This window comes from Aegilops tauschii, chromosome 1 (genome assembly GCF_002575655.3).
Source record: "Aegilops tauschii subsp. strangulata cultivar AL8/78 chromosome 1, Aet v6.0, whole genome shotgun sequence".
NCBI lineage: Eukaryota > Viridiplantae > Streptophyta > Magnoliopsida > Poales > Poaceae > Aegilops > Aegilops tauschii.
Window position 1 is genome coordinate 27191454 of NC_053035.3, and position 12554 is coordinate 27204007.

The 12554-nt window shown below is 41.9% G+C and overlaps 1 protein-coding gene and 1 non-coding gene across 3 annotated transcripts; both read right to left on the bottom strand.

Moving 5' to 3' along the window:
- Positions 1–3499: 3499 nt before the first annotated feature.
- LOC109759774 (uncharacterized) lies at positions 3500–6337 on the bottom strand. Of its 2 annotated transcripts, none has more exons than XM_020318617.4 (6): positions 6065–6337; positions 5809–5934; positions 5623–5727; positions 5304–5540; positions 5001–5188; positions 3500–4297 (listed from the first exon to the last, which is right to left on the bottom strand). In XM_020318617.4, the coding sequence occupies exons 4-6, from the start codon at positions 5437–5439 to the stop codon at positions 3737–3739; spliced, it is 885 nt and encodes a 294-aa protein (XP_020174206.1). In that variant the 5' UTR covers positions 5440–5540; positions 5623–5727; positions 5809–5934; positions 6065–6337; the 3' UTR covers positions 3500–3736. The 2 variants fall into 2 exon arrangements, with proteins under 2 accessions (XP_020174206.1, XP_020174205.1); XM_020318616.4 differs by having other exon boundaries at positions 5809–5937; positions 6065–6315.
- Positions 6338–8332: 1995 nt separating this feature from the next.
- Positions 8333–10929, bottom strand: LOC109759775 (uncharacterized). The gene is made up of 5 exons (XR_012201490.1): positions 10802–10929; positions 10654–10719; positions 9542–9675; positions 9203–9325; positions 8333–8768 (listed from the first exon to the last, which is right to left on the bottom strand). It is a non-coding gene; the product is annotated as an uncharacterized protein (transcript).
- Between the last annotated feature and the right edge of the window lie 1625 nt (positions 10930–12554).

The window sequence follows — 12554 nt, forward strand, 5'->3', positions numbered from 1 at the left end:
TCCTCTTGTCGCAGAATGGAATCCTCGATGCCCACCCCACCTCCGGCAACCCCTTCCCCTGAAGAAAGCGCGCAAGCAGAGGCAAGAAGCGGCGATAGGGGAAATTTGAGGTCAAGCCCGATGCACCGTCATGAAGAAGACCACCACGCCCGCCACTGTCACCGGTGCCATGCCTATGGTGGATGAAATCCAAGCAGAGAGAGGGAGTCTCGAAGTCGAGGAGCTCAACAGACAAACAATGAAGAAGGGGCAATCAAGGTTGGTAACTACACGGCCGAGGAGGATGTTGGATTATGCGATGCTTGGATGAACATTTCTCTTGATACCTTGGAGGAGCCACTAGTAGAAAACAGGGCTTTGGTCACAGCTCAATATACCCATTAGTCCCGGTTGCATTACGAACCGGGACTAATGTGAGCATTAGTCCCGGTTCGAGCGACTGCACGCATTAGTCCCGGTTCAAATGAGACCTGTAGTCCCGGTTTGAGACACAAACCGGGACTAAAGGGCATCGCACCCTTTAGTCCCGGTTCGTATCTCAAACCGGGACTAAAGGGGTTCGTGTCTCAAACTCTACCCCCCCACCCCGTATCGCCATTTCAGTTTTAAAAAAAGCAAAATAAAATGATAAAATCTTTAAAAATAACATCTACTAGTTAGGAGAATTAAAAACCTTAAATTTGGACATGTTTTGCAAAAAAGTGTTATGAAAAAGTAAAACGGCTATAACTTTTGCATACAATGTCGGAAAAAACGTATAATATATCAAAATGTTCAGCACGAAAATCCGCATCCGATTTTGACCGCCATAGGCCTGTTTGCAAATTTTTAGAATCCTCAAATTCCAAAAGGAAAAAAAGATATGCTCAAATTTCAGTTTTTTTGAATTTTGGTCAAACTGTGGTCAAATAATTATTTCAGTTTTTTTGAATTTTCATCAAATCTGGTCAAACTGTGGTCAAACTACTTATTCAAGAAATATTAGTGTTACTAAATAATTATTCAAGAAATATTAGTGTTACTAAATAATTATTTCAGTTTTTTTTGAATTTTAGTCAAATCTGGTCAAACCGTGGTCAAACCGTGGTCAAACTATGGTCAGACTACTTATTCAAGAAATATCAGTGTTACTAAATATTATTCAAGAGTATTAGTGTTACTAAATAATTATTTCAGTTTTTTTGAATTTTCATCAAATCTGGTCAAACTACTCGTTCAAGAAATATTAGTGTTACTAAATAATTATTCAAGAATATTAGTGTTACTAAATAATTATTTCAGTTTTTTTGAATTTTCATCAAATCTGGTCAAACTGTGGTCAAACTACTTATTCAAGAAATATTAGTGTTACTAAATAATTATTCAAGAATACTAGTGTTACTATATAATTATTTCAATTTTTTTGAATTTTCATCAAATCTGGTCAAAATGTGGTCAAACTGTGGTCAAACTATGGTCAAACTACTTATTCAAGAAATATTAATGTTACTAAATAATTATTGGTTTTAAGAATAATAGTTTCAAACGCAAACAGTGTAACGTGGTGTTCATGCTCAAATTCAACTCCTAAGGGTTAATGGGATTGACATTTTACTATTGTTAGGTAAACAACAAGTGCAGACTTGGAAACGAGGGTGAATAGAACTCGAAAGTTAAGCGTGCTCAGGCTGGGGTAGTGAGAGGATGGGTGATTGGTCAGGAAGTTAGACGATTTGGAATGATGAGGGGTGATTAGAGATTAGAGATTAAATTGAGCAGTGATGAGGGATGATTAGAGATTAAATTGTCAATAGTTCAGAAATTTGAAAATCGAGAAAAAAATTCAAATTTTTTTTCCAAAAAAAAGTCAAAAGAAATTTCAGAAAAATCCCTTTAGTCCCGGTTGGTAACACCAACCGGGACTAAAGGTAGAGCTCCAGACAGCGGCCACGTGGAGCCCCATCTGTTCCGGTTGGTATAAGAACCGGGACTAATAGGGGGGCCTTTAGTACCGCCCTTTAGTCCCGGTTCCCGAACCGGGACAAATGGCCATTTTTTTACTAGTGAGCTGATCAAACCAAGGACACTTTTTGGAGTAGGATATAGCAGTACTATGCAATCCATGTGTCAATTCCCTCAAACCACGCACGAGGTTCCTCGCTCGTCGTTGGATTGTTATCAAGGATAATTGCAATCGGTGGTCCAGTTGTGTTGAACAACTAAACCTAGACCGCTGAGTGGAGTGCTAATAAACCAATACGAGCTTACCATCCAAGAGCTTTACAAGTAAAGGAACAGAACATGTGGCAACAAGGTCTTCTCTTTGCATCACTGTTATAAGGTGCTTGCGAAAATGAAAGTGGGCTAGGAGAAACTATGATACAATGTTAGAGGAGGGCAAGATTGGGCATATCTATTGATGTCGTCGCCGATTTGATAGAAAACCTTCAACTCCCATCTCGGTCGGATGGACAAAAGCACACAAAGGAAAAGAAAAGAAGAAGAATGGAGGAGTGGGGGCCCTACAGAGAAGCGCCCGTTGTAATGATTGAGATGAAGAGGTATTGGCACCGAGCGCAAGGAGAATATGTCGAGGTGGATGGAACTCAAGATGATGGAGAGGAGAGGTAGAAAGAAGAGGCGGTGACCGAAGATAGAAAGGTGCAATCAGAGGAGTGTATGCTTGCAGTGAAAATGACTTCCAATGGAGGCCAATGAGAAGTTGAACAAGACCAAGATGGAAGACACTGAGTGACCAAGGACCCAATCACCAGAGTAAGGCCGAGGAGCGTGTTATCATTTTTATGGATGCAAGCACAATGGATGAAACAACGAGACAATATTGGTAAATCACACATGGAGAGATCTTGCAAGATCAAGGTCCAATCCGGGTGCTCGTAGTGGTGGGAGTGCATGATTTTGTGGAATTTGATGATCTATATATGTGCTATGTGGTGGTTTTTGATGAGATTACTGGATTCAATGGCTTTTGGCTGAACTATGTTTATGTTTGTTGTTGAAATTGTTGAAGGTGTTGAAATGTGATGCATTTGTTTATAGTGTTTGTGCCATAGTTTCGAAGAAGTAGCAAAAGAAACCTTCAAGGGATTAAGTTTTAGGGAAGGGCTAGGTGCCAAAAAGTCTAATGCCTCAAATTTTGAGGGGTTATATTTTAGGGGAAGACTAGAGTTGCTCTAACATGGTCCAGAACACTCCGTAAAAAAAATGGTCCAGAACTTTTCCAGCTCTGTTTTATCATGAAAACAAGAAAACTTGTGCAAACTCAGAAAAAAATAGATAATAAATTTGACTTCGATTCAATCAGCAAATACACCAGCTCAATCAGCCCAGTGCAACAAACACTTGATTTGAACCAAACAGGCTACTTTTTCCCCACTTGTCAAGGTATCTTGATCTACATAGTAACTTACCATGCAAACAAATTATAAGGATGCATCCAAATTAAAAAGAAAATAGTGGAACTACGAAGATAACAGAGGAAATGCACTTGGAACATGTTTGGGTTTCCACCAGTTATACTAAATGGATAGGCCACATAAAAGTCAAGATTTTTTTTCTCTAGTTTTCATGAGCTTCAGGCTATAAATATATAATACTTCTGATGTCTGCCTAAGAGGGCTTAAGAAGACAAATTCAACTGCTACTTATATACAATACCAAGAAAAGCAACAACACTTTTCCATGAGCTTCAGGCTTTCAGCGAATGGCTACACTGTCAGAATGTTGGAGCTGAGCTTCACTGACAATCCTTTGGAGCAAATATCACCCTCACGAAGAACTGGCCATACTCAAAGATTGAGTCATGAGGAGAAATAACAGCTCCGACATGTTCATCTTGAAAAGTCCACTGGAACACTGAACCGTTCACTTCTAAAAAAACTTGAAGTTCTTCATTTGCTTTCACTGCGACAATATGCTGGAATAATTTTTCGTGGCCAAATAATTTGTCATCAAACAGCACAACTCCACGATGAGGATAGTCATCATATCCGGTGCTAAAAGCAGTGAACCTCACGTGGTGAGGATGGTCCACCTTTGCATATACTTGTATTACAGCCTCGACACTTTCTGAAAGGACTTTGTATTTTAAGTCCAAATTGCAATTATCACCAGAAATTCGTGAATAAAACATGACATTAGCTTCAGCATGGACATCAATCTCAGCGTAGGCAGAAAGTAGTTGCTTGTCATCTGATTCATCCCCTTCCTTCTTTACCCAAAGATCAACTTCTACTAAAGCCTTATCCGATACATACATTCCTCGACAAGGGCTACAAAGTGGTACGACAAAAGAATCCTACAATTTAACAGCTTGTTAGAACTAATAAGCAATATCCACTTCCACATGCATTAGCAAGTATCAACACAACAAATTCAAAGATATACATGCTCATGTTCAAATTAACTATTGGGTGATACTCACTCCATCTTGAGGGTGCCTTTTCTTTATTACATTTATTTGCATATGCAAGACATGCATGCGACTTTAATGCAATTGTGTTCTTTTTACCCTGATTTATCTTGTCAGTTGCTCAACATTATCACATATTAGACTACATCATCACTAGGGATCTCATAATCATTACCCTATGCCCCTCTACTATCTAGCTGATTGGGAGTTATAACCGTCTTAATAGCACATGCGTAATCAAAAGGCGACAAAGAAATAGAGTAGATGTCTATGTAAAGTATATTAACAAGATGACCAGTTCTGTATGTTTGTGTTAAAAAAAGTACAATCAATATCAAATTTGGAGATCTCATGGGTTGAAGTGATCGTCCATCTAAGGCTTAACAACACAAAGAGCAGATCCTTTGAAGATGGAGAAGTAAATTAACCTGGCCTCACACAACTTTTAATAGATGCAAGCAATGATGGAGACAAATCAAAGAACCAAACTAACATAAACATCAGTGTTGAACATCATTATTCAGCAGCCAACCATTTCGGAAACAAAAACAAGCATAATATCTTCGGGAGGAAATGAAGTCTTAATTACCTGCTTCTCAATTGTTACAGCATCATCCCTGGGACGGTTAAAGACATAGTTCCGTCGCCGGTCCAAGTAATCCCGAATGGCGAATATTCCATACACACTAATGGGATACAAGGCTTCAAAGCTTGATAGACGCATGGAGAAAAATTGTAGCATATGACTTGGTTCACGATATCCAAGAGTTGATGGGGCTGCAATTATTTAGTGAGAACAAAAGCAAGTTGGTGACAAAGTACATAGACAGCACAACAGCAGATGAATTAATTACTAGTAATGATTAATGAATGGCAGGCAAATGACGCTTACTAGTAGAAGTGTCATGGGTCCTGTAAACACGGTGGTGGCAGGATTTGAGCCCAAGGATGCACAAAGCTGTTGCCTCAGGGAACACTTTCATGGGAGATGGGGGGAAAGGAGTCTCATCATCATCTCCCAGGGCCATAATCTCCTTGCACAGCTTTGAGTGTTCTATAATCCGTTGGAAGAACCTATCTGCCCATCTGAGATCTATGGCCTCTGCTTCGCTCTCGGGGTAGAGCTTTCCTGAAGAATTGATGTAGAACAGCTCAGCAGATAAATATATAGGAGTATTTTTGTTTCATCTGGTGAGAGAATCAGCAGCTACCTGGACAGTTTGTCTCGGCTAGTATCACTTGGCAATTGCGGTCGTCGTCGTCGTCTTCATAATCGCTGCCCTACTGTGTGCTACAGTCATCGACTCCTTCCCCTCCTACAGAACCAATCAATGTAAATCTAGGATCTAGGTATAGTTAATTACTTATGGAAGACGTCTGCAGGGAGAATTGGCTACCTTGTTCATCGTCGTCATCAGTGCCCTCCTCCCGTGCGCTCCAGGTGCTCCAGCCGTCATCGCTGTCCTCCTCCCGCGGGAACATGAGGTCCAAGGCACGCCTGGCGATTTCACATGGATCTGAATCTGCTGCTCAGTGACAATAGATAAATAAGTATTTGATCAACGAGTAATTGAGTTGGCGGAAACAAGATCAGTAAGAGAAATTGCAGTGAGGCATGAACACAGGAAGAGTGGAGATGCACGATATACGCACAGGTGCTCATGCGCGCCGGCTGGTGATGGAGCTCGGCAACCTCCACCCCGTTCCGCCGATCGCCTGGGTCTTCAGGGTAATCCCAATCGGCGCAAGCGTCGGGGTGGTGGGCGCCGTGATACGACAGGTTCCTCGATCCAAGGAAGACCTGCTCCTCCGTCGACGCCATCAACACGGCGCGGCGGCGGCGGCGTGTTGGGTCGGGACAGGTTAGGGATTTCTGCTCGCGGTTGCGGGGTGTGGGGAATTGGAACGTTTTTTTTCTTTTCTTTCGAGGTACATGGAAGATGAAACGGGTTACAAACGTAGCTGCCTGGATAGGGCCCAAGGCCCGGCCCGGTTGCGTGTGCTTCGTGTCTGCTCCCATTTTTTTTGTTTTTCGGAGAGAAAGTCTCAACTATTTCGAGATTTCGAGAAAAGTTCTGATCCTCAGAAATGCGGATTCAAAAAAATTTCAACGAATTCAAAAACAGTTCTTGAATTCGAAAAAATGTTCCTTCCTTCAAAAGAGTGAATGTGTTTGAATTTTAGTGAACATTTTTATGAGCATTTTTTAGTAATGATCAAAAAAATATTATTTAATGAACATTTTTTGGAATCTGCGAACAAATTTAGAATTGGATGAACATTTTTTTCCAGTTTGATGACATAATTTTAGTTGATGAATATTTTGTAGATCCGCTGAACAAATTTTTGAATTGATGAACATTTCTTGAATTGGATGAACAAAAAAAATTCATGAATTGAATATAAAATTTACAAGAAAGTGAAAACGTAAATAGGAAAAATGAAAAATGAAAAAGAAAGAATAAAAATAAAAATAAAAAGAAGGAAAAGACGAAAGGAAAAAAAAGGAAAATGGGTCGGCCCATACGAACACCAGCGCATGAGGGATTCCCGGTGCTTTGTCTCTGGTCTGAAGGGAAGGTCCTAGTCGGCACCTTAAGCGCCTCGAAGCAAACTGACGCTCATAGGAGAACCTAGTGGGCCGGCCCATAGCGGACAGAAATACTATAGCGCGAAAACCACCCAAATAGGCGTGCATATCGAACACGAGTACATGCGACAAGGGCACCCAACACTTGGAAGCCCCCTCCGAGCCGCCATGCTAAAATTTATGTTGATGGAGGATTGTCTCATGATGGTAGCCTGGGTGCAGCAGCTGCAGTTTGCAGGGATGATCGAGGTAACTATCTTGGATCTTCAGCGATCGTTCTTCCTGGAATGAATACCCTGGCAACTCTTGAAGCTAGTGCATGCCTTTAGGCGTTGGCTCTAGCTGTCGATTTGTCTCTAGAGCGCGACAATCGCTAGCGACTGCAAGACAGTTGTGGATGCCATAAAAAATGGGTTGGGAGGCACTCATATCATGACGATTGTCAAGAAGAGCCAGTTTTGAGAACTGTGATTTTATGTTCGAGGGCCGAGAGCTTCAAACCGTGAAGCACATAACCTTGTAAACAAATTTGTTTCACTTCCTCAGGGTCGCCGCTTGATGACCCTCTTTTGTATCCCTTTGAATTTTGCTTCGAATTAATTGAAGTGTGGGGATCCCTAAAAAAACCAAAAAAAAGGTGTGTGTCACGCCGCTACTCTCCAGCTAGAGAATGCACACCACAGGACCATTCGCCTACTAGTGATTGGTTGTAGCGCGCACTACTTAAGAACAATTCTAGCGCTGCTATTTGAATGAAAATAAGTTCACTAATATGGGAAAAAGGTTCACCAATTGACCGGTCTGACTAGTTGACCGTTAACAGTTCAAAAAATATGTGCAAGTTTTTTTTTTGAAAAAATAGGATTTAAAATAAGTTCATTGGTTAAAAAAAGGTTTAAAAACTCACAAAAATGGAAAAAGTTAATTCATCTTCAATGGAAGTTCATCGATTTTTAAAAAAGTTAATTTGATTTGAAAAAAGTTCATCGAATCTGAAAAGTTCATCATAATTGAAAAAAGTTCATCGAATCTGAAAAAAAAAAGTTCATTAATTTTGAAAAAAGTTCAGCGGATTTGATAAAAAGTCACTACTAGGAAAAGGGCTACTAGTAGCGTGGGTTTTTTGGCTATCAATAGTGCTGGTGCCCGCGCTACTACTACGACGCTACAGCTAAATTTTAGCAGTACTAGTAGCGTGCCATTCTTCCTCCATGCTACTACTATTCTAAGTACTAGTAGCATGCCATTCTTCCCCCACGCTACTGCTAAGTAATTAGAATTTAAAAAAAAATACATGCAATATTCATGGATGGAAAACAAGACACATCCAAGGCAAAATAAAAGAAGGTCACAGAACCATCTTAGCACTTGCAATCGTTCATGGATACAACATTGAACATCTCAACTCAAAGAGATCACGAGATACCATTTATACATCAGACGCACACAACCGTCACTAACGAGATACCATTCCACCAACCTAACATGACGACTTCTCTAGATGTATCTACCAAGGCGTCGAGGTCCTTCACCTTGGCAACCTCGAGACGGTGGCGTCGAGGTACTCCACCTCGGCAACCTCGATACGGTGGCGTCGAGTCCTCCAGACGGTGACGTCAAGGTCCTCCACCTCGGCGACCTCCAGCATCGCAATCACCTGGACAATCATCTGTGTGAGGCGGTCGCCGGGCTTCACAGCAAAGTCCGCCTCCGAGTTGTTGAAGAGCACGACGCCCACCGGGTCGCGGTAGTCTGCGTCGATCACCTCTGCGCCCACGTCGGGAAAGTGAAAACATGTTAGTTCGCATTCTTGTGAGTAGGATATTTTCTTCATTTATCAGTCTCTTTTAGTCTATTATGAATCTTCAAAACGGAAAGACACCTACTAAATGCATACCCTAGCTATACGTGTTCATGCTATCTTGTCGTTTTGGTGCATACAAGAAATTTATACTTGTGTATTTGAGCTATATATGCTTGCAATATTTGACAGTTAACATTCTGTTCAACATTTATTGTTGCATGGATAGGGAAATAGACAACCAAGGACTTCAGAAAATCGATTCCCACTGCTTTTGAAAACAGGGAATAGGAGAAGTCTATTTTGAATTTTGATATTCCATGCCAACTTCAAGTATATATGCTACTATGTAATCTTTGAACGTGGATCAAAATGAGATTTCAGGCTTTATCAACCTTACCATGATCAGTACTAAATTCTCTAGGCTGCTCAACCTTTCCTTGTAGAGAGCATATCTTTCACCTAGTATCTCGTCGTTAAGTTTGGGAAGAAACTTGCATACCTTCAGATGGTCATCCATATCCTGAAGAAAAAAACAGTATACATTTTCAGTGACTCACAATATACCATCAAATACTGCTCTGGTTTAGTCTAAGAATAATTGCTACAAGACTCTCTACATACATACAGGCAAAGCAATTTTCACCAAGAATCAGCTAGTAGTCTAATATAATCCCCTTTCCAATTACTCGAGGAACTGATGAAAAGACAAGTTAATTAGCTGGTACAAAAATTAAACCTTTTGAGATGGACGGATGCCCTCTTCACTCAGATCTAAAGATGATGGACGGATGCACCCAACAGCTTTGTCGCTGACGGCGACGGAGGAGAAGATCTTTGTACATACCTTCAAACTCTGTCGCTATCTTCTACCTGTAAATGAAAACAGACCTTACTTATCAGAGAAGCAAATGTGAAATTGTTCAGATTAGATGTATTCAACATAGACACTTCAATCACAGAGCTCAATATCTACTAGCTTAAATTCAAATGCTTTATTCAAGATTGAGATATCATACTGGACTCTGGCTGCACACTAACTACTCTGTGAGGTTTCCATCTAAGAAACTATCTAGAGAGATAGTAAACGACAAGTCAGAATACGTAAACAACAAACTTCGTGAAAGGAAGAGACGACGCCGCGCGAAGGGCCCAAGCAGCAGTCGGTCAGCAACACGAAATCCAACTTATCTAGGCATTCATTCATAATTCAGCATCGAACTGGAAACTAGTCACAGTTTGTTTCTGGTGTCATCCGTTGCTTCAGCATCGTTGCAAAGTTCAGTAGTGCCTCCTACTCCTAGCGTGGGATAAATTTTTCATCCGTCAGTCGTTACTGACCCAGCAAAAAACATACAGGAAAGACTAGGGGGGTCACAACCAAGCCCTGTCTGGATCAATTACGCACCATATAATCCAGGTTCTATAATATAACACTCCCTACAATCCAGGTTCCTCCGTGTAATAATATCTTGGGAGTTGGAATCAAATCTTAGTTACATATAGGAGTTATAGGTAGTACATACACGAACACCGAGACGGCGAGACTACAGGATAGGATCAAAACGTAACAGCACAAACGCTGCCCAGCTGCTTATGCTCTCAGGTTGGCCAACAATACAACCTCTGGCCAACTTTGGTGTTTATTATGATGTGAAAAATAATATTTAATTAGGCCAATTACCAGAGTCTGCCAAAGAAGAAAGTATATACCTTCAGTGTATAGTAAACTATTGAGATACTTCAACAAAAAAACGTATTAACGATTTAAAGTGGTTTACTAGGATGTGCAATTTAAATTGATTTGATGATGACTGATATAGGTTTTAAAGGTTGAAAATCCAAGCTCACCATATCTGATGTTGCCGCTGCCTTTGGAACTAGTGAATTACCAAGCACGTCCCTAATATACTGATCCTGCACACAATAATAATAGCTTTCGTAAAAAAAACTTCCAGACTCTGAAACAGGAAACTTTATCTGAAACAATTCGACAGACCTGTGACCGCAAAATTTCTTCAAGTGTATTGTTGCTGTTGTCTACAGACTCGTAGTAAACATCAATTAAGTCTGTAGGTTCAAGCTGAGCAGTCTTCCGTAATTTCTGGATTCTGTTTACAACCTGAAAATGGTTGCTCATGAATTAGGAGACCAGACTGTTGACTGTTCATCAAAACGAAACTAGTGAATTTCCATCATGATGCGTGCCAGACAAAATTAGTGACTTTTCAGGCATCAAGAAAATGAACCTATGCGTCAGTTACTACTGTAGTTACCTAGGAAGGGTCGTCGTCGCGGCAGCGGGTGATGGACTCGCAGCCGCGGGTGTAGGGGTTGGCGGTGGTGCTGATGCGGCGGTTGTAGTAGGGCACCCCTGGCCGGGAGCACAGCACGGCGTCCCCCCGCAGCGCGTCGTAGCTGATGTACCTCCGCCCGCCGCCGGTTGCCCACAGCAGCTGCCCGTGCGCCGCCGGTTCAGCGCCCATCTCCGCCGCCTCCACCCCCATGTCTACGTCCATGTCCAGGGTGGCGATGGTGATGGCGCCGTGGCCTCCTCTCCCCTGCACGAGCAGCAGCAGCAGGAGGGGGATTAGCAGCGGCAGCACGGGGGTGGAGGAGGAGGGGGAGGGGGAGCTGAGACCTCAAAGAGTGGAACCGTTGCTCTGACAGAGGAGATGAGGTTGAGGAAGGGGGACGGGAGGCCGCCGGTGGAGGGGGTCTCGATCTAGATCTGGCTCCGGGTGGGTGGCGTGGGAGTGGACGGTTGGTGGCATAGCAATAGCGCGGTGTGTTCCACCTGCGCTACAACTATTCATCTAGTAGGAGCACAGGTTTTATACCCCACGCTATAACTATTGTCTGTTGAGGAGTCAGGGTGGAAATCATTTAGTAGCAGCGCAGGTTTTTTGTGCCCGCGCTACTACTATGCCATACCAGTAGCGTGTTTTTCTGCCCGCGCTACTACTAAGAAGCAATAGTGCGGGTCAAATAACCCACGCTACTACTAAATGTCTATCTATAAGGGTTTTCCTAGTAGTGATTCATCGATTTGCTAAAAAAAAGTTCATTGAATTAGAAAAAAGTTCAGCAGATTTGAAAAAAGTACATCAAAATTTTTTAAAAAAAGAAAATAGAAAAGGAAAAGGGAAAGAATAAAAGAAGGAAATGTTGCTACTTACAAGAGCAGGCTTGGTAGCAGGTTGGTTAACGTAGCGTGGTAACACGAGGGATGTCTCTAGTTCGGTTCACCAGGAGCTCACTATTTCTGCGCCAGCCTCCCGCGCAAGTTGTGACCTGCTAATCCAAATTTCTGCTACAATGCATGGTACAAATCTCTAGGTGTTGGATTCTCAACATACGGTGGCGATAAGATGGTGCCTAGACACCCGGGTCCTGAAAGTCCACTCTCCCTGAAGTATTTGGTTTTGATGTTCAACATATTGATGAAATATAGTCATCAACGATGCCCCTCTCCTAGATAATTAAGTTGATTAGATATATTTATTTTCAGACCAATGCAATCATCCCTGTAATCAGGGCGCCTAAGTTGGAGATCTTGGGCCCATTGCCGGATGGTATTGCTAAGCTCAAGCTTCGAATTGCAGCTTCTGAGGTAGCTACAGCCTATGACCACCTATCGCAGATTCGATGTTGTGCATCACACGCTCTCATCTTATGTTCTTTTATGCATTTTTGTATTTACCAGGAAATGATTGATGGCAGCTTGAATATAGAAATGTGTGGTGTGAAGG

Coding starts and splice junctions, on each gene's coding strand:
- LOC109759774 (XM_020318617.4), bottom strand. CDS start 5,439: ATGGCCCTGGGAGATGATGATGAGACTCCTTTCCCCCCATCTCCCATG. Junction 5,189..5,303: donor GACCCATGACACTTCTACTA/GTAAGCGTCATT, acceptor AAATAATTGCAG/CCCCATCAACTCTTGGATAT. Junction 4,298..5,000: donor CTGTAACAATTGAGAAGCAG/GTAATTAAGACT, acceptor GTTAAATTGTAG/GATTCTTTTGTCGTACCACT.